The sequence below is a fragment of the Leucoraja erinacea genome, chromosome 1 (genome assembly GCF_028641065.1).
Source record: "Leucoraja erinacea ecotype New England chromosome 1, Leri_hhj_1, whole genome shotgun sequence".
Lineage (NCBI taxonomy): Eukaryota > Metazoa > Chordata > Chondrichthyes > Rajiformes > Rajidae > Leucoraja > Leucoraja erinaceus.
In genome coordinates, this window is record NC_073377.1 from 160,156,756 (window position 1) to 160,178,724 (window position 21,969).

A 21,969-nucleotide genomic window follows, 5' to 3' on the forward strand; every position below is an offset into this window, starting at 1 on the left:
TAACTTGTTCAACCTTTCTCTGTAACTTAGTTGCTGAAACCCAGGCAACATTCTAGTAAATCTCCTCTGTACTCTCTCTATTTTGTTGACATCCTTCCTATAATTAGGCGACCAAAATTGTACACCATACTCCAGAATTGGCCTCACCAATGCCTCGTACAATTTTAACATTACATCCCAACTTCTATACTCAATGCTCTGATTTATAAAGGCCAGCACACCAAAAGCTTTCTTTACCACCCTATCTTGTTTTGCAAGATGACAATAAAGGATGATGATGATGATAAGTGTTAAACTTTCTGTATCTAGAATATGGCACATTTTGCATTAAATGAACTCTGCTGCATTTTACTGTTTTTGTGTCGAGATCACACTTTGGCATTTGTCTCTTACTTGGGCAATCCATAAACTATTTGGCTCATAGAATTTGAGTAAACCGGGACTGTGCACATTGTATACGCATCGCACTTAAGCCATCATACTTTTATACTTAAATATGATATCGATTCATATTCAATTGGGCAAATCCATTAATTTTCCAAAAAGGAAAAGTCAAACAAAATTGCTCAAAATAAGATAATAGACGAATTTAAGAAAACCTCTTTTAGTCATTAATTTATATCTAAGCTTATAACTTCTAGCACTCTGGGACAGAATGTGACGTTGTGTTTGCCTCATGTGTTTTCTTTTGTTGAAAGCCATTCTTTTTAACAATCTGTCTTGTTTATTATGTCAGCTCTCTTGCAACAATGAGCTTCAAAATCAATTTTTCACACAAAGCCATAATATCTTTACATGCATTGATTTTCACCGACACAGTGCCACTTAAACCACAAAACTATATCCAGCTCGATACTTGTCAAAGTCCCTACTAATGCTGAGAAATCCTTAGAATCTTTCCATCCCAATTCTCAAAAAACCCTGCATCTCAGCTGCATTTGCAGACAGAGCTATCATTTGAAAGTAATCATTTTCCAATAAACGTCTTTAGTGTTTGCCTATTCAGTGTGGATTTGAAATAAAGACAGTCTGTTGTAAATATGTTTTGTGTTCCTTAACATTTTGTCTGACTTTTGCAACCTTTGGTGATTTAGGTGGCTCATCCCTTGATACGCAACCAACTTGTGAACTATATCTACAATGGATTCCTTGTGCCAGTCATTGCTCCTGCACTTCATAAAGTTAGTAGTTAAAGTTAGCGCTGTGAATGTTGTCATGATGAACTATATTGGAGATTTCTTAAGTGTTTTAACTGCAACCTGAGCTGAATATGAAACTAAGACTTGAGATGTCCCTCACCTCTTTCACGGATGTTTTAACCTCCGTAGAAATAATATCAAGTATGTTCTAACTTTATTGCCTTTCGAATCATTCAGACAAATATACCCCAAATGTCCTTGCTAGAGTACATAGAAACGTAGAAACATAGAAAATAGGTGCAGGAGTAGGCCATTTGGCCCTTCGAGCCAGCACCGCCATTCAATATGATCATGGCTGATCATCCAACGCGGTATCCCGTACCTGCCTTCTCTCCATACCCCCTGATCCCTTTAGCCACAAGGGCCACATCTAACTCCCTCTTAAATATAGCCAATGAACTGGCCTCAACTACATTCTGTGGCAGAGAATTCCAGAGATTCACCACTCTCTGTGTGAAAAATGTTTTTCTCATCTCAGTCGTAAAAGATTTCCCCTTTATCCTTAAACTGTGACCCCTTGTTCTGCACTTCCCCAACATCGGGAACAATCTTCCTACATCTAGCCTGTCCAACCCCTTAAGAATTTTGTAAGTTTCTATAAGATCCCCCCTCAATCTTCTAAATTCTAGCGAGTACAAGCCGAGTCTATCCAATCTTTCTTCATATGAAAATCCTGCCATCCCAGGGATCAGTCTGGTGAACCTTCTCTGTACTCCCTCTATGGCAAGAATGTCTTTCCTCAGATTAGGAGACCAAAACTGCACGTACAGGAGGGAAAAGGTAACCACAAGGACAAGGAACTGCTGACACCATTGGAATTGTTTAGTTTCTTAGTTTAGTTTAGTTTATTATAATTGTCACAAATACCCAGATACACTAAAAATCTTTGTGTGTGTGTGTGTGCTATTTGGTCAAAACAAAGACTAACACATGAATGGAACCAAGCTGCCCACAGTGCAAAGGTAAAGGATAAAGGGTACAACATTTAGTGTAAAGATGGAATCTTGAAGGTCCAATTAAAGTAAGTTGAAAGGTCTCCAATGAGTTAGATGGAGGTCAGGACTACACTATATTTGCTGAAAGGATGATGGAAGTTGCCTGATAACAGCTGGGAAGAGACTGGTCCACAATCTGGAGGTTTGTGCTTTCAAACTTCTCTATCCCCTGCCTGATGGGAGAGGGGGAGTAGAGGGAGTGATGGTCCTTGATGATGCTGGAAGCCTGGCAGAGGCAGCGTGAAGTGTCGATGGAGTGAGGGAGGCTAGTTTCTGTGATTGCATTTGGATTACGACACTTCAATGTCATCTGGAGAGAAACCTCACCTAAACCAAGACATTAAATCTTTCTTGAAGTTTCAAGTGGGGATTAGGGCAAGGTTTTACTCTGGTTTGTGTCGAGTTATCTGGTGGGAGATAATGATAACAGCATTCCAACGTATCTGGATTAGGAAGGGAGGAATGTGCATCAGATGAGTTTGCTACTACTGCCTCTGTGAGTCACGGCCACAGTTAGTCAAAAGTCAACAATGCTTGTTGTTGTGAAAGCACCAACTTTTGAGAAGAACAGCTAAGAAAGATAAAACAGAAAACACTGATCATTTCTCCATTCCTAATCCAGATACATTAGAATGCTATCATTATCTCACATCAGATAACTCGACACAAACCAGAATCCGACTTCACCCTCATCTACTCTTGAAACTTCAAGAATGATTTGAGAGTTTGGTTTACAATTGACAGTGGTCGGTAATCTACCAACCTGCCTGCCTTCGGGGTGTGGGAGAAACCAAGAATCCAAAAGAAATTTACATCGGAGGGCATATGAACTTCACCTGGACAACTTGCCTGATAGTGTGGACCTCCAGATGAAGTTGAAATATATATTCCACTCCACTATATGATTACAGACCTGCATGGCATTTGTTCCTGCTCCAGAACTGTTTGCTCAGATGTTACTACGAGTATGTTTGACCCAATGATCATTAGAACATATCCCTAACCACTTGCCCCTTCATAGAATCGTACACCATGCGTACAGGCCAATGGGGACAAAGGAAACTATGGATACTTAAACCTTGAGCAAAACATAAAGTGCCTCACCCATAGGAAACTGAACAGTAACTTGAAATCATGGTCAGAATGTCATGTGATCAAATCTGTAAGAGGCCCTCAGCTATAGTGGCAACTAATGGCCCTGTCCCACTTAGGCGATTTTTCAGCGGACTGCCGGAGACTGTCAAGTTGCCGGCAGTCGCCTGAAAAACCGGCGACTGTCAGAGTGGAACACGCACGCACACAAACACATCGCTTCCTTCACCAGCCCGTTATGCAGGCGGGGGACAGGGCTGGCGGGGGGAGCGCTGTTTAAAAAATTCACGCGGTGCAAAGCCAAGGTGATACAGACACACACCGCGATGAACGGGAAGGTTGGCGCTGTAAAAAGACGGCTAAAGCACAGTGTACAGTCCTTTAAAAGAGGGGGGAGAAGGAGTGGAGACAACTTTTAAGAAGCCAGAGATACACGGCTGTGAACAGTTAACGTTACCAGTCTGTTATCCTTGGTTCTGAAAACTACTGCTCACCTTTTTTTTCCCCCAATGAGCCAATGAAATTCACTGGTCAGCAACGGCTACAACCTACGAGAACCTCTGATAACCTTCGACCTCCTGGCGACCCACCTACGGCTCGAGAATTCTCGCTACTCTCCATGGCGATTTCATTCTGGTCGCCGCTAATTTTTCAACATGTTGAAAAATTCACCGCGACCATAACGAGGCCGCGACTAGTTCCCAGAATGCGGGAACTCCTCACGACCATGAAGGCAACTCCCCGGCAATCACCCGCGAACATGTGGCGACTGCATAGTCTCCTGCAGTCGCCAGTCGCCTAAGTGGAACAGGCCCATAATGCTACCTGAGGAGGTGTGACAAATTAATATGCATCATTCAATGAGGATCATCTGGGTTGTTCTGTGGGCTTCAGCTTGTGGGGCAACATTAGATCCAGCTGTATGCTTCAGTTAAATAGAATGCCTTCCTGCATTGCATTTTTTTCTCATGAAGATGAAAGCTGTGTGTGTCATTCAGGAAATGTTCTCAATTAATGTCTGTGTCAGATGGGAAACTAAGATCATGTACAGCAAAATACTTTGGGGAATTTAGTTTTTGTCTGGTATCAGATCTTCTGGAGGTTGGTCAGCACTGTGGGTGTTGCTGTGTCTTCCTCCCAAGAGTCCATACCCTTTTTCCGATTATATTTAGAGAAATTGCTTTTCTGAAGTAAAAAAAGTAGTCCTTTGCCTGAAAATTGTATTTCACTCTTACAAGTAATGTTAAATACGTTGCGCTAATGATACCAGGGGGTGGGTAAAAAAAAGTCACAAACTTGAGACTCCCTCGCTTTAAGAAATTGTCACGTCCATGCAACAGTAGAACACAAGCTCCATGTTACAAGACAGCAGCTGGCCGCAGAACCTGCTGCACCTCCATTCTACGGGTATGTCCTTTTATTCTGAGGATGTGTCCTCTAGTCCTAGGCTCTCCTACGACTTCTGCCCTAGGCCATTACACAAAGGGACGTCTATCCTTGTCTACTTCTCTCCTTGGCTTTAGCTCTCCTTGGTCATCGCGCTGCGCCATGGAGACTGCTCCTGGTGATAGAGTTGGTGCATTTATGTCCCAGATCACTCGTGGGATCAGTGAAGCCTAAGAAAGCTTGCCGCGGAATCATTGAGGCCTTAAGGGCCTGTCCCACGAGCATGCGACTGCATGCGGCAAGCGCGGCCAAACCGGAAGCGGGGGGCCGCGCGGAGGTCGAGTGAGTGACGTGAAGTTCGAGCGAAGTCCGCGGGAATTTCGCGCGTGACGTACGGCGTCGAGATGCTGCACCTGGCGTCAAGACGCTGCGCCTGCCCGTCGAGGCGGTGCGTACGGCCTCAATGCGGCTGTGGGCTGGCAGGCCGTTGCCGCTCGGAATTTTTGGTCGGTGTCAGTTTTCGGAGCCCCGCGCGATGTCGGGACCAGCTCCGCACAACTCCATACGGCTCCGGCGATCGCAGTGGGACTGACCCTGCGAGGCCGTACGGCTCAAACGACCACGTTAGGTCGCGCTTGCCGCATGCTGTCGCATGCTCGTGGGACTGCCCTTTAAGAATGCAGCATCTTGGCTGCGATGCTGTGATCTGGGTCATTGTTGCATGTGGTGTAAAGATGATGAAAAGCTGATGCTTATAAATACGGCCGCTCTTTATTCACTTGATGTGTGATTTACTCCTTGTTTTACTGTGAGTTACAGTTGTGACCTTTTGAATCAATTTTTGTCATAAAGTAAACGATGAGATAATAAGAATGGATAAATGATACCTCGTGTGAATCAATCGCACTTGGGAATTCTGTTTCCAGTTTCCAGTGGGTAAGACTTCAATAGAAAGTGGAAATTCTTAAAAACATACACTAAATGATTTTTTATGTTTAACTTATTGCAAAACAGTAATTCAATCAAACTTGTATTTCCAGATAATTGTGAGTGTAATGCAATAGGTGGATTTTGATGAAGCATATTTATTATATTCTTCATGCTGTTACATTGTACTGTTGAACTTGACTGGAAAGTGTTCCCCAGATGTTGACAAAATGCCTCTGTTGAGAGAGCTACTCAGACGCCTGTGTCTGAGTGACAGAAGCACAACGGGATGGACTGACAATTTGAATTTGACTTAAAATGGAAATCAAAATCTGGAGACAGACACAAAATGTTGGAGTAAAGGGCCTGTCCCACGGGCATGCGACCTGCATGCGGCAAGCGCGACATAACGTGGTCGCTTGAGCCGTACGGCCTCGCGGGGCCGGTCCCACTTCGATCGCCGGAGCCGTGTGGAGTTGTGCGGAGCTGGTCCCGGCTCCGAAAAACTGACCGTGTTTAAAAATTCCGCGCAGCAACGGCCTGCCGGCCCGACACCGTACACACCGACCTCCGTGCGGCTCTCGCTTCTGGTTTGATCACGCTTGCCGCATGTTGTACGGGTCAAGCGACGTTAGGTCGCGCTTGCCGCATGGCGGCGCATGCTGGTGGGACTGGCCCTTTATGTCACGCTTGCCGCATGCAGGTCGCATGCCCGTCGGACAGGCCCTTAACTCAGCGGGACAGGCAGCATCTCTGGATAGAAGGAATTGGTGACATTTCAGAGTCTGAAGAAGGGCCACGACCCGAAACATTACCCGTTCCTTTTATCTAGAGATGCTGCCTGTCCCGCTGAGTTACTCCAGCATTTTGTGTCTATTTGCATCTGCAGTTCCTTCCTACCTAAATATCTGGAGAGATGGCGGGTAGGCTGGCAGGCTAGGCTTCACCTCACCACACAAGGATGTGAAGCTATCCCATTGAGTTGTGAGGACTGTTTGCAATTCAGCGGGTCTGCTACGCAAATGTACATGTTACGCTTTCTATTCCCGTTATCCTTAATGTGGCTTTACGATGATTTCAGACAACGGTTGAAGAGGTCATGACAACAACAGCGTACTTGGATCTGTTCCTCCGCAGCATATCGGAGCCCGCAATGTTGCAGACCTTCCTGAGTTTCATTCTGCTGCATGAACATGAGAACGTCTCCATTCTAGACACACTCGTCAGCCGAATTAACACGCCATTTCGGGTAAGATCATTTTAAACACGGCAGTTGATTTATAAATGCAGTGGTGCAACCAGTTGCTTTGCCTCCTTTCAACACAATGACTGCACAAAACCGCAGCTAAAGTGAAGCTGACATTAGGTGAACAATCCCAAGATTCTCAAGTAGCAAATTCACAAGTCCCATCACTTGTCTGTTCGACTTTGACTTGCAAGGAGGTAGTGGGGACAGTACATTGGTTTCATTGTCAAGCTGGATAAGGGCAAATGTTGCCAGGTCTGTTATCCGTGAATGTGCATGAGTGGACGGAAAATGTGTTCATTGTGTGCAGTTTTGGTCTCCTAATTTGTGGAAGGACATTCTTGCTGTTGAGGGAGTGCTTCACCAAGTTAATTCCCGGGATGGCGGGACTGACATATGATGAAAGAATGGAGCGACTGGGCTTATATTCACTGGAATTTAGAAGGATGAGAGGGGTTCTTATAGAAACATATAACATTCTTAAGGGATTGGACAGGATAGATGCAGGAAAAATGTTCCTGATGTTGGGGGAGTCCAGAACCAGGGGTCACAGTTTAAGAATAAGGGGTAGGCTATTTAGGACATTGAGGCCAGTTCATTGGCTATATTTAAGAGGGAGTTAGATGTGGCCCTTGTGGCTAAAGGGATCAGGGGGTATGGAGGGAAGGCAGGTACAGGATACTGAGTTGGATGATCAGCCATGACCATATTGAATGGCGGTGCAGGCTCGAAGGGCCGAATGGCCTACTCCTGCACCTATTTTCTATGTTTCTATGGCTGAGATGAGGAAAACTGTTTTCACCCAGAGAGTTGTGAATCTGTGGAATTCTCTGCCACAAAAGCCAGTGGAGGCCAATTCACTAGATGTTTTCATGAGAGAGTTAGATTTAGCTCCTAGGGCAAATGGAATCAAGGGACATGGGGAGAAAGCAGGAACGGGGCACTGATTTTGGATGATCAGCCATGATCATATTGAATGGCAGTGCTGGCTCAAAGGGCCGAATGGCCTATCCTGCACCTATTTTCTATGTTTCATCCTGCACAAGGCAGGGGAAGGAATAAATAAACAGCTGAAGAATCCTTATGTTTGCTTAGCAACATTACCGAAGCAAAAACCGCTGGAAATGTTCACCAGGTCAAATTGTTTCAGGCCCTTGATGTTTCATCAGAGCAAAGATGGTGGATGGAGGTGGACAACGTTTAGACAAATGTAGAGAGACAGAGGAAGAGAAGAGCAACATGAAACAAAAAGAGGAAGACCTGGTTGGTTGGATGGATGGCTGGGTAAATAAATGAAGATGATGATGATGATGCAATCGAGGAGATACATTGTTATAGCAGATTATCTTGAGAGGGTGTTTCTGGAATGCCAAATGAAATATGTTCATTCACATGACCATCAATTAGCTTATTCACTGAACAGAACAGAATGTAAAATTGCCTTCTCCCTAGACTGACTCCTCCACATATTGATCGGGAAAACCTGCTCTTATACATTCTAAGAATTTGTCCTCCTCCTTATTACTGCTAATTTGCTGTCTTCAGTCAATGAGTGTTGAAATCTCCTGCGACTGGTACATTGCCTTTATTTCATGCAGTTCCAATTTCCCGATAAATGACTCCCACCGATGTACTCCGCCTTTTGTTGTTTCTTAGCCTTGACCTAAGTTGACTCTAATTTCTTGCCATTGTTTTGTGGTCCTCACATTAATAGCACTAGGACAGCTCCATGTTCTTCTTAAGATAGAGACAAAATACTGGAGTAACTCAGCGGGACAGGCAGCGTCTCTGGAGAAAAGGAATGGGAGACGTTTCGGGTTGAGACCCTTCTTCATTTTATTCTTGGCTATGCTTCATATCCTTGAATAATCGGGTCCCAGTTTCAGTTATCCTTCAACAATGGTTTTTTATAGATTGTATCCCTTTAGTTCTATTTGTGCCATTCATTGTTCTGCCTTGTTGTGAATGCTGTAAGAATTTACATGAAGCAGCATCAATTTTGGCATTTTAATATTTTTTCTTGCCTTGACCCGATTTCAATTTGATCTTGTATTTCTTGCCTTGTCTCTCTCCTTCCTAAATTCTCTCTGTTCTCAACCCTCTGCCTGTTTAGATTGAAACCTCACCGATAGCCTTCAAAAGCTCCTGCAAATATATTTTTGAGGCGCAACCTGTCCGATTTGCACAGGTCCCACCTGACCAATAAACCTAAAATACCTAGAGATACCTAAAATTTTATCCCAACATTTCCATTCCAAGAGATATCCCATATCCATGAGATATCCCAACATTTTCCATTCATTTGCTCCACCCACTCATTTCTGTACTTTCAGCTCACTGTACTGGAAGTAAATCTGAGATTACTATTTCTGGATTTCCTGCTTTTTAATCTCTCTTCTAGTTATCTAAATTTTCCAAGGAGAATAAGGGGAAATGTAGCCAGGTCTGCCCTTGTATCCATAGTATTTATAGAGTTGGTCCAGTTGACCTACTCATTGCTGGTGATCTTCAGGGATTGGTATAGTGCCATTGAATGTCAAAGGTCTCTCTTGTTGAAACTGCATTGCCTGGCACATGTGCAGCACAAATGTTGTTTGTTGCTAATCAGCCTGTACCTGAAAGTTGTTGCGTGCAGATGTGGATTGCTTCATTAGCTTACATACTGTAAATGAAATTGAACATTGTTCAAACTTTCGTCAATATCCCCCTTCTGACCTTACGATAGAACGAAAGTAACTAATTAACTAGATGAGGTTGGGTGGCCCAAAGTTACAGTTCTGAGCAAACTCCTGCAGTGATTCTTAGAGATGATTAACTTCCAACAACCACACCATTGTCCTTTGTGCGAGGTGCTACATCAACCATTGAAATGTTTCCTCTCTTGATACCCATGGATTTCAGATGGACCAGAGCTCCTGAATGCAATCAATGCTACCTTGATTTCCAGAGCAGCAACTTTGAAGCATGGTTCTTCAGCGGCCGGCAGCTGAGTGGTCCTAGCAAACCCAAACTGGGCAACAGGTGCCACTTGAGGGGGAGGGGATAATAAGACTGAGGGGGGATCTTATAGAAACGTACAGAATTCTTAAGGGGTTGGACAGGCTAGATGCAGGAAGATTGTTCCCGATGTTGGGGAAGTCCAGAACAAGGGGTCACAGTTTAAGGATAAGGGGGAAATCTTTTAGGACCGAGATGAGAAAAACATTTTTCACACAGAGTGGTGAATCTGTGGAATTCTCTGCCACAGGTAGTTGAGGCCAGTTCATTGGCTATATTTAAGAGGGAGTTAGATGTGGCCCTTGTGGCCACAGGGGGTATGGAGAGAAGGCAGGTACAGGATACTGAGTTGGATGATCAGCCATGATCATATTGAATGGCGGTGCAGGCTCGAAGGGCCGAATGGCCTACTCCTGCACCTAATTTCTATGTTTCTATGACGAATACTCTTAATTGCATCTTCATTCACTTTTTCCATTTGAGGCAGCTGGCCAAAATAAAGCCAATTCTGTCAAGGCAGCACTTTGAGACGGTAATCCACGCCTTTGTTACCACTCGGCTGGATTACTGCAATGCACTGTATGTGGGGGTTAGTGGGTCCTCCATCGCCCGTCTCCAGATGGTACAGAATGCAGCTGTACGTCTTTTAACTGGCACACGTAAACATGAGCACATTTCGCACATTTTAGCCTCACTCCACTGGTTGCCTATTCAGTTTAGGATCCATTTTAAAATTCTTTTATTTGCATTTAAATCCCTGAATGGTCTTGCCCCGCCCTACCTATCTGAGCTTCTACACCCTTATACACCCGCCCGCTCTCTCAGGTCAGGTAATCAGCTGCTCCTGAGTGGGCCTAAAACTAAGCTGAAGCTCAGAGGGGACCGTGCCTTTGCTGTGTCGGCACCCAAATTATGGAATGATCTGCCTCTCCACATTACACAGGCCTCTTCTCTGTCTGTTTTTAAATCACTTCTTAAAACCCATCTTTTCTCTGTGGCCTTTGACACCCAGTAAGATGTCGACTTTATTTATTTACTTGAGTTAATTTCTTATTTTTTGATTGCTTTTATTCCGTGGTTATTATTTTTACTCATGTTTTATGTCTTTTAATTTATTGTTCCTTTTCATATGTAATTTTTGCGCCTCATGTGAGCTGTTATGGTGTTTGTTTATGATGTCTTGTTTATTCTTCTGTACAGCACTTTGGTCAACATTGGTTGTCTTAAAGTGCTTAACAAATAAAGTTGGATTGGATTGGACTTGTCTGATGATAGAGTTTTTTTTACTGGGTGTGGTTTTATCCCTTTGTGTGTGTGTGTGTGTGTGTGGTTAGGGCACACCTGGGCAACTTTTTACATTAGGAAATGTAGGTGTAACGTTGCTGGGTTGTGTTGTGACTGTAATGAAACAGATTGGTGAGAAGCATGGTTAGGTCTAGATTGTAATTCTTCAACGCAGCTAGGATGTTGTCTGGGTCCACAGACATTGTCATGAAGTTGTGAACATGTGAAGGATGTGCTCAAATCAGGGAAATGAAGGAGAGGATGAATCATGACCATTTGACGATGTTAACACGGAGATAAGGCTGACGTGATGTAGTCGGTTCCACCTTTTTGTTACAGCTTTATACAAAATGTAGCTAAACGTATGAAACTTCACTTCTTGTTGGCATGGGACTCTAAATAGGTTATTCCAATTGGTGTCACACCCAATGTCCTGAACTTTACTGTTTTGCCTAAAGTCAATCGAAGTTTTCATTTAATCTGAATTAGCCTGAGAAGGACTCGTAGAACAGTAGGAGTGGCACCTGGTCAAACAGTTCCAACTGAGATATCAATAGTTTGCAAATGGTTCTTGACCTGAAATGTCACCCATCTATGTTCTCCTAGGTTGCTACCTGACCTGCTGAGTTACTCCAGTATGTGGGTCCTTTTCCTTTTCAATAGAAAGCCTTGGAACGTACAAATATAGGAGTAGGGGTGGGTGATTTGGCCATTCAACTTCACATTGATCCATGTCACACTGCCTCTCCCATGTACCGGATTTTCCCATTTACTTAACATCTACTTGTTTGAAGCCCATTTTGATTCCTACTCAATACATAATCCCACACAGCTGCATGCCGTCAGGAAACTTAAAGATATTACATTTGCTTCCTTCATCCAAACCATTGATCTGCATAGCTGTGGCTTAACTACTGATCTTTGTGATTACTTCAATAGTCACCACAATGCCATCCTGACAGAAACCCACAATTTCCTATTTTCTTTTTCCTCCCTGTTTTTAATTCCATGCCAATTTATTACTTATAGTAATAAGCTTATAGAAACATAGGGGATCTTATAGAAACAAGGACTGGACAAGCTAGATGCAGGAAAAATGTTCCCAATGTTGGGCAAGTCAAGTACCAGGGTCCACACTTAGAATAAAGGGGAGGACATTTAAGACTGAGATGAGAAAAAACGTTTTCACCCAGAGAATTGTGAATTTATGGAATTCCCTGCCACAGAGGGCAGTGGAGGCCAAATCACTGGATGGATTTAAGAGAGAGTTAGATAGAGCTCTAGGGGCTAGTGGAGTCAAGGGATATGGGGAGAAGGCAGGCACGGGTTATTGATCGGGGACGATCAGCCATGATCACAATGAATGGCGGTGCTGGCTCGAAGGGCCGAATGGCCTCCTGCACCTATTTTCTCTGTTTCTATGTTTCTATTACCTGCCCCCCCCCCTTCCCCCCCCCCCCCCCCCCATCTCCCCCCCCCCCCCCCCCCCCTCTTCCAATTTGGTCAAATTTTCCACACTGGCCTCTTATGTTGGATTTTAGCGAGTGGCCTTCTGAAATCCGACACCATATCCATTGGTTCCTCCTTATCTGTTCTTCAGTTACAGCTATTTAAAAAAAAAACTTAGGCACGTACATGGCTATAAAAGGTTTGGAGGGATATGGGCCAGGCAGAGGCAAGGGACACCAGCTCAGTTAGGCAACTTTGTTAGCATGGATGAGTTGGGCCTATTTTCATGCTACGTAAATAGCTCTGTAACTCTGTTTGTCAAACATGATTTCCCTTTCATAAATCCACGATGACTTTGTTCAATCTCATTGATATTTTCTTGCCACATTCTTGGTGATGTCCCATTGTACATTTGAACGTATTAAAACCTTCACTTTTCTCAGGATGATCACAATCCCAAACCATCTTAATTTAAGGTTATATCGGTCATGTTAATCAAAGCCTGATTATATATATATATATATATATATATATATATATATATATATATATATAATGTCCATCTTCAAATCCAGTGTTAAAACGCATTTGTACTCCCTGGCTTTTGACCATGCCTGAGGCTTTGCTTCTGTTTGTGGTGTTTTTGATGTTTCTTTATTTTACATGTCTTTTCCTACTATTTCTTTTGATTGTTATTTTTGTTGTGTATTAACTTTTTTGTCAATGATTAGTGATGTACAGCACTTTGTTGCAGCTATGTTTGTTTTTAAAGTGCTCTATAAATAAAATTATTATTATTATATATTTTTTTCCGTTCCAGTTATGTGTCGTTTCTCTGGCTCTGTTCCGATCCCTCATTAGTCTGAACTGTGAGGATGTCATGTTGCAACTGGTCTTGAGGTAAGAACATTCTAAATAAACAGAGATCTCATTAAGAAGAAATAACTGGCAAAAGGATCCCAGTTTCAAACTGTGCTGGGTGATACTCAGCTTAACACAATGTATTTTCGTGAGATTACCTTTTCCACTCTGAGGCATTTTATACGAGCATGCTAACACATTTGTTGAGTGTCGGGCGAGGCAATGTTTGCAGCATTCCAGGAGTGCAGGCCATCTGTAGCTTCCAGGGCCTGAGCTTATGTATTGATGACTCGAGAGTGCTGGTTTCATGACAGAGTGGTTGGGGAGGTCTACTAGATTCATCAGAGTTCATCTGTGAGATGACCAGGGCGGGGTCAATCAGGGAGATGAGTGGAAATGATTGTCCATCATGAAGATGACAGGGGAGATGATTGGGATGTGGGTTGTTACAAAATGGCACAGGAATGACGGGTGGCAAGGGGAGCCATGAAATAGATCACTTGTAAAGAACACTCCCATTGGAGTTTGGACACCTCAGTATCAGCAGCTAAACGGACCAACTAAAGTAGTTCAGCCCTTTAATTAAAGCTGAAGCCTGCCTTATGTCTGGTTCAGGCCAGATTTGGGTGTGAGACCTGAGCATTTTTCAGGCTTTGCATTCACCAAATACTTTGCTTGAATGAAGCATAGGTGAATGTTGCACACTGCTATTGTATTTGAGGTCATGCACGAGAAGGGCCACATCTAATTTAAGGAAGTGTATGACTGATTCAGTAACTGATTTACATGCTGCACGATAATACTTTGATAAAATACTACTGCACAGCGTCTAACAATATTGTGCTGGGTGTTGGACAGGCTAGATGCAGGAAGATTGTTCCCGATGTTGGGGAAGTCCAGGACAAGGGGTCACAGTTTAAGGATAAGGGGGAAATCCTTTAGGACCGAGATGAGAAAAACATTTTTCACACAGAGAGTGGTGAATCTCTGGAACTCTCTGCCACAGAAGGTAGTTGAGGCCAGTTCATTGGCTATATTTAAGAGGAAGTTAGATGTGGCCCTTGTGGCTAAAGGGATCAGGGGGGTATGGAGAGAAGGCAGGTACGGGATACTGAGTTGGATGATCAGCCATGATCATATTGAATGGCGGTGCAGGCTCGAATTAATTCTAAAAGGGTTGACGGTGGATATGCAATGGAAGACATTTAAAGACTGCATGGATGAACTACAAAAATTGTTCATCCCAGTTTGGCAAAAGAATAAATCAGGGAAGGTAGTACATCCATGGATAACAAGGGAAATCAGGGATAGTATCAAAGCGAAGGATGATGCGTACAAATTAGCCAGAAAAAGCAGCATACCGGAGGACTGGGAGAAATTCAAAGACCAGCAGAGGAGGACAAAGGGCTTAATTAGGAAAGGAAAAATAGATTATGAAAGAAAACTGGCAGGGAACATAAAAACTGACTGCAAAAGTTTTTATAGATATGTGAAAAGAAAGAGATTAGTTAAAACAAATGTAGGTCCCTTGCAGTCAGAAACGGGTGAGTTGATCATGGGGAACAAGGATATGGCGGACCAATTGAATAACTACTTTGGTTCCGTCTTCACTAAGGAAGACATAAATAATTTGCCGGAAATAGCAGGGGACCGCGGGTCAAAGGAGTTGGAGGAATTGAGTGAAATCCAGGTTAGCCGGGAAGTGGTGTTGGGTAAATTGAATGGATTAAAGGCTGATAAATCCCCAGGGCCAGATAGGCTGCATCCCAGAGTACTTAAGGAAGTAGCTCCAGAAATAGTGGATGCATTAGTAATAATCTTTCAAAACTCTTTAGATTCTGGAGTAGTTCCTGAAGATTGGCGGGTAGCAAACGTAACCCCACTTTTTAAAAAGGGAGGGAGAGAGAAAATGGGGAATTACAGACCAGTTAGTCTAACATCGGTAGTGGGGAAACTGCTAGAGTCAGTTATTAAAGATGGGATAGCAGCACATTTGGAAAGTGGTGAAATCATTGGACAAAGTCAGCATGAATTTACGAAAGGTAAATCATGTCTGACGAATCTTATAAAATTTTTCGAGGATGTAACTAGTAGCGTGGATAGGGGAGAACCAGTGGATGTGGTGTATCTGGACTTCCAGAAGGCTTTCGACAAGGTTCCACATAAGAGATTAGTATACAAACTTAAAGCACACGGCATTGGGGGTTCAGTATTGATGTGGATAGAGAACTGGCTGGCAAACAGGAAGCAAAGAGTAGGAATAAACGGGTCCTTTTCACAATGGCAGGCAGTGACTAGTGGGGTACCGCAAGGCTCAGTGCTGGGACCCCAGCTATTTACAATATATATTAATGATCTGGATGAGGGAATTGAAGGCAATATCTCCAAGTTTGCGGATGACACTAAGCTGGGGGGCAGTGTTAGCTGTGAGGAGGATGCTAGGAGACTGCAAGGTGACTTGGATAGGCTGGGTGAGTGGGCAAATGTTTGGCAGATGCAGTATAATGTGAATAAATGTGAGGTTATCCATTTTGGTGGCAAAAACGGGAAAGCAGACAGACTATTATCTAAATGGTGGCCGATTGGGAAAGGGGGAGATGCAGCGAGACCTGGGTGTCATGGTACACCAGTCATTGAAGGTAGGCATGCAGGTGCAGCAGGCAGTAAAGAAAGCGAATGGTATGTTAGCTTTCATTGCAAAAGGATTTGAGTATAGGAGCAGGGAGGTTCTACTGCAGTTGTACAGGGTCTTGGTGAGACCGCACCTGGAGTATTGCGTACAGTTTTGGTCTCCAAATCTGAGGAAGGACATTATTGCCATAGAGGGAGTGCAGAGATGGTTCACCAGACTGATTCCTGGGATGTCAGGACTGTCTTATGAAGAAAGACTGGATAGACTTGGTTTATACTCTCTAGAATTTAGGAGATTGAGAGGGGATCTTATAGAAACTTACAAAATTCTTAAGGGGTTGGACAGGCTAGATGCAGGAAGATTGTCCCGATGTTAGGGAAGTCCAGGACAAGGGGTCACAGTTTCTCTGGAACTCTCTGCCACAGAAGGTAGTTGAGGCCAGTTCATTGGCTATATTTAAGAGGAAGTTAGATGTGGCCCTTGTGGCTAAAGGGATCAGGGGGTATGGAGAGAAAGCAGGTACACGATACTGAGTTGGATGATCAGCCATGATCATATTGAATGGCGGTGCAGGCTCGAAGGGCCGAATGCCCTACTCCTGCACCTATTTGCTATGTTTCTACGTTTCTATATAGTTTCCAGGTTTAAACTTGCCCTTCGCCACTATGCATGGACTATTTTATTTTGTGGTTAAGGTTGGCAATGAAAAAGTATTTATTTTGCTCCATTTTGTAATATTAGATATTATTTATACGGTGAAGCATTGCACATTGATGATGTAATACAGACCAGTGAGTGCGTGCTTTTTAAAACAAATTGATTATGCCCTCAAGCCTTTGCCTCGGACGTTTTGATATGGCTCTAACTCAGTTGACCCATCTCTCCATGCTCCATGGTCAAGCACTTGCTAAGGTTTGTTATTCTGTGCCCTTCACACTCCTCAGGAGCAGCGTGAACCCGATTAGCCACTTCAAGTCTGAAGAAGGGTTTCGGCCCGAAACGTTGCCGATTTCCTTCACTCCATAGATGCTGCTGCACCCGCTGAGTTTCTCCAGCATTTTTGTGTACCTAGCCACTTCAAAGCACAGTTTGACAACTTTTACTGGGAAGAGAGGTTTCCTATTCCTGCCTCATCCCTATAATCGGTGAGCTGTAGGTTTTGATTGTAGTTCAGTTCTTTTTTATTTAATACGAGCAAGTAATTATTTTTAAAATCATCTCGTATTTCCTCCGTAAAAGGTTCTCAGTGTCATTTAGGCTAAAATATATGTTTTTTTTAAATCCTCCTTTCCCATGAGAAGAGGGCAGGAAGAGGTTATCAGTGCTCTACCATTTAACAGGATCATGTGTGATCTACTGCAACACCATTTTCCAGCACTGTCCCCATATCCCTTAAATCCCTTCATGTCCAGAAATCTGTTGATCTCTGTTTTGAATAAACATTACCAATGAGTATTCCCAACCAACTGGTGTGGAGTATTCCAAAGCTCCACCTTGACTAGATAAGAATTCTCCGTAGTTTATGTTTTTGGAGGCGAAAGTGGGTACAAAGTAGTATAGAGTAAAATGGTGTTTGTGTTTCCACTTTGTTATTTAACTGGAGAATATTTTTTGTGGTGTATTGAAGGCTCTTCCATTTGTGTTTTGCCATGACCAATTGGTTCACAACAATTAGTTCAAGTTCAAGTGGGTTTATTGTCATGTGTCCCTGATAGGACAATGACATTCTTGCTTTGCTTCAGCACAACAGAACATAGTAGGCATTGACTACAAAACAGATCAGTGTGTCCATATACCATGATATAAATATATACATACATGAATAAATAAACTGATAAAGTTCAAATGACAGATAATGGGCTATTAATGTTCAGAGTTTAGTCCGAGCCAAGTTTAATAACCTGATGGCTGTGGGGAAGTAGCTATTCCTGAACCTGGATGTTGCAGTCTTCAGGCTCCTGTACCTTCTACCTGAAGGTAGCAGGGAGATGAGTGTGTGGCCAGGATGGTGTGGGTCCTTGATGATACTGCCAGCCTTTTTGAGGCAGCGACTGCGATAGATCTCCTCGATGGAAGGAAGGTCAGAGCCGATGATGGACTGGGCAGTGTTTACTACTTTTTGTAGTCTTTTCCTCTCCAGGGCGCTCAAGTTGCCGAACCAAGCCACGATGCAACCGGTCAGCATGCTCTCTACTGTGCACCTGTAGAAGTTAGAGAGAGTTAGAATTGACAAACCGACTCTCCGTAATCTTCTCGGGAAGTGGAGGCGCTAATGTGCTTTCTTGATAATTGCATCAGTGTTCTCGGACCAGGAAAGATCTTCTTGCACGCCCAGGAATTTGAAGCTCTTGACCCCTTCAACCATTGACCCGTTGATGTAAATCCTACTCCTTCCAAAGTCCACAATCAGTTCCTTGGTTTTGCTGGTGTTGAGGGCCAGGCTATTGTGCTGGCACCATATGGACAGTTGCTCGATCTCTCTTCTAGACTCTGACATCCCCATCAGTGATACGCCCCACCACAGTGGTATCGTCTGCGAACTTGATGATGGAGTTCGCACTATGACCGGCTACGCAGTCATGAGTATAGAGTGAGTACAGCAGGGGCTGAGCACGCAGCCTTGAGGTGCTCCGGTGCTGATTGTTATCGAGTCTGACACACTTCCACCAATACGAACAGACTGTGGTCTGTGGATGAGGAAGTCGAGGATCCATATTAGCGTCTCAGGTTGCTTTAGATTTGGTGACAGTGTGTGTATTGTGGCATTGTTCCTGTTGTGGTAACCTGGGCATTACATTGGTTTGGGTTTTCAATGTTACAGCTTCTTCGTGTGATGGTGTATTTTAGTCACTTCGAATATATCATCACGTGTCTTAGAATCGTGGTCACAGTGGAATGTTTGGACCTAATGACAAACCACGTTGGGAAGCAGCAGATCGGGTTATAATAAAAGTTGTCCCACTTCTGATCAGCTGTTTCCCCCAGATTTTCCAAACTCCACAACAATATTCCAGGCTGCCTTCTCTTTACCCGATGCCTCCACGACTAATGTTCCAGTGGCGGGTGATACCATTTAAAGAGTAACAAAAATAAGGATAAATAATCATTTCCCCTCGTCCTTCATTGTACCCCGATAACCGCGTTGATTGTGGTAAGATTGTGGAGGAGTGAGAACTAGTGATTAATCTATATGGGCGCACCTCCAGCACCATGTTAATAAATGTGCTTTTTAGTTTCTGCATTTTAGTATGTTGCCATCCATTAACTTAATATTAAACTTTAACTATAACCTTCATTACCATCGGAAGCATAATATTTGCTGAATACTGCAGCAAGTTTATGGAGACGTATAGGTCATGGATTTTCAGCTGTCACTTTGCCAAGAGCTCACTAGAAACCCTGAAACTGTGTGAGCACTGGCAGAAATCTCTGCAGTACAGGGTCATTGTTGCCACACACTCTCATGCCATGTTGGAAGTTGGGGCTGATATGGCTTTGGAAGAGGAGAAATTGGACAGTGCTGTGCCTTTTTACGATGTTCAAGATGGGACATAAAAACAACCTTTCATGTGTTTCATGGTACCTGGGGCCAAGCAAGGTGCAAAACACACACTGTCCCCTGTACACGTATGGGCGATATCACACTTGCTCGAGGCCAGCTCGCTTTAGTTTTTTTTAACAATCTTGTGTATGTGGCCTCTCGCCCAATGCCAACAAAACCAAGGAACATTAACATCAGAAAGGTGAAGTCTGCAGATCTCATGCCAGTTTTCCTTGATGAGTCGGCAGTAGAGAGAGTTGGCAATTTCAAATTCCTGTGCATTAAAACATCCCGGACGGCCTGTCCTGGCAAATCGATGTAATAATGAAGGCGGCGTGCCGGCCTTCTTAGAAGTTTAAAGGGATTTGACATGTCAATGGATACTCTAACAAACGTCCACTGATGCTCTGTGGAAAGTATCCTGACAGGTTGCATCGTGGTCTGGTTTTGCAATGCCAACACACAAGGATGCTAGAGGGTGCAGGGAGTGGTGGACATAGCCCGGGGTCAGGGTGAGTCAGAAGAAGGGATCCAACCTGACAAGTTGTCTATCTGTTCCCTCCATGGATGCTGCCAGATCCGCTGAGTTACTCCAGCACTCTGTGGTCATGTTAATACTAAACATAAAATTGTGATGTATGATTAACTAGGGGCCTTGGATTTTGCAGGTATCTAATACCATGTAATCACATGATGTTGAGTCAGCGCCAGGCGGTGAGGGAAAGAGACTGCTACTCCGTGTCTGCTGCCAAACTGCTGGCCTTGACACCAGCTTGTTGTAGCTCTGGCATCAGCCCCATGCAGGCACAACCAGAAGGTGAAATTGTCCTGGCATCGGGTCAACCCCACACAATCACTGCAGGTAAGAATACATTTGTTGCTGCTTTCTTTTATTTGATCTCCTGCATTTGAAAATTGCAGGTTGGTATCCACTAAGGTGAAGGAACTGCAGATGCCGGTTTCAACCCAAGATAGACACAAAAAACTGGAGTAACTCAGCGGGCCAGGCAGCATCTCTGGAGAGAAGGAATTGGTGACGTTTCGGGTCGAGACCCTTCTTCAGACTAGTTAGGGATAAGGGAAGCAAGAGATATAGACGATGAGATGGTGCCCAAATTTGCTCATGATATTCCAAATGCGGCCAAATGCACCTGTCCCACTTAGGAAACCTGAACGGAGGTTGCCGGAGGTTGCAGGTAGTGGAAGCAGGTAGGGAGACTGACGAAAACCTCCGGGAACTGCACGGAAACCTTGGATTGGGCGTAAAGTCTCCAGAGGTTTCCGTTCAAGTTTCCTAAGTGGGACAGGGGCATTACCAGCACCTTTGCCTCAGTATTATATCCCTGTTTTTGTACACAAGCCCTCTTGAAATAAATGCTAGAATTGAGTTTGCTTTCTTTACTTCCAATATGACTTGCAGATTCACTTTTTGGGAATCCTGCACCAGCAATCCCAAGTCACTTTGCACCTCTGTTTTCTGGGTTATCTCCCCATTTAGAAAATAGTCTGCGCCTTTATTTCTACTACCAAAATGCATGACTCCACACTTTGCTACACTATATTCCATCTGTCACTTCTCTGCCCACTATCCCAACCGGTCCAAGTCTTTCTGCAGAGCCCCTGCTTTCTTTACACTACCTGCCCTTCCACCTCTTTTCATATCATCTGCAAACTTGGTCACCAAGTCCTTCAACCCCCTCGTCCAAATCATTAATATACATCGTGAAGAGTAACGGCCCCAGCACCGACCCCTGTGGAACTCCGCTAGTTACTGGAAGCCAGCAACCAGTAAAAGCCCCATTTATTGAATTGAATTAAATTTTATTAGCCAAATATGTATACATACAAGGACTTGGCCTTGGTGCTTTGCTCGCAAGTAACAACACAATACACAGTAAACTATTAAAATTAAAACATTATAATTTAAACATGTGAAGAATGAAATAAAATACCAGAGCAAAAGGAGGCTTCAGATTTTCAGTTATTGAGTGGAGCTACTGCTCGTGGAAAAAAAGCTGTTTTTATGTCTGGCTGTGGCAGCTTTGACAGTCCGGAGTCGCCTTCCAGAGGGAAGTGATTCAAAGAGTTTGAGGCCAGGGTGAGAGGGGTCAGGGGTGATCTTACCTGCTCGCTTCCTGGCCCTTGCAGTGTACAGTTCGTCAGTGGAGGGAAGGTTGCAGCCAATAACCTTCTCAGCTGATCGGACGATCAAGCCACACCAACATGGAGAAAGTGAGGACAGACTCTATGATGGCCGTATAAAACTGGACCATCATTGCCTGTGGCAGATTGTTTTTCACAGCTGCCGCAGGAAGTACATCCTCTGTTGGGCCTTTTGGACTGGAGTCGATGGTGCCTCC

The 21,969-nt window shown here is 43.8% G+C and overlaps 1 protein-coding gene across 1 annotated transcript in view; it reads left to right on the forward strand.

Annotated features, from left to right (window-relative positions):
* The window catches only part of fhip1aa (FHF complex subunit HOOK interacting protein 1Aa), a 197,060-nt gene that overhangs the window by 139,243 nt on the left and 35,848 nt on the right, over positions 1-21,969 (forward strand). Inside the window, exons 5-8 of the mRNA XM_055646739.1 lie at positions 1,095-1,181; positions 6,681-6,848; positions 13,396-13,475; positions 20,278-20,471. Of these exons, the coding sequence (XP_055502714.1) occupies positions 1,095-1,181; positions 6,681-6,848; positions 13,396-13,475; positions 20,278-20,471 (529 nt within the window). The remainder of the gene's footprint in view (positions 1-1,094; positions 1,182-6,680; positions 6,849-13,395; positions 13,476-20,277; positions 20,472-21,969) is intronic.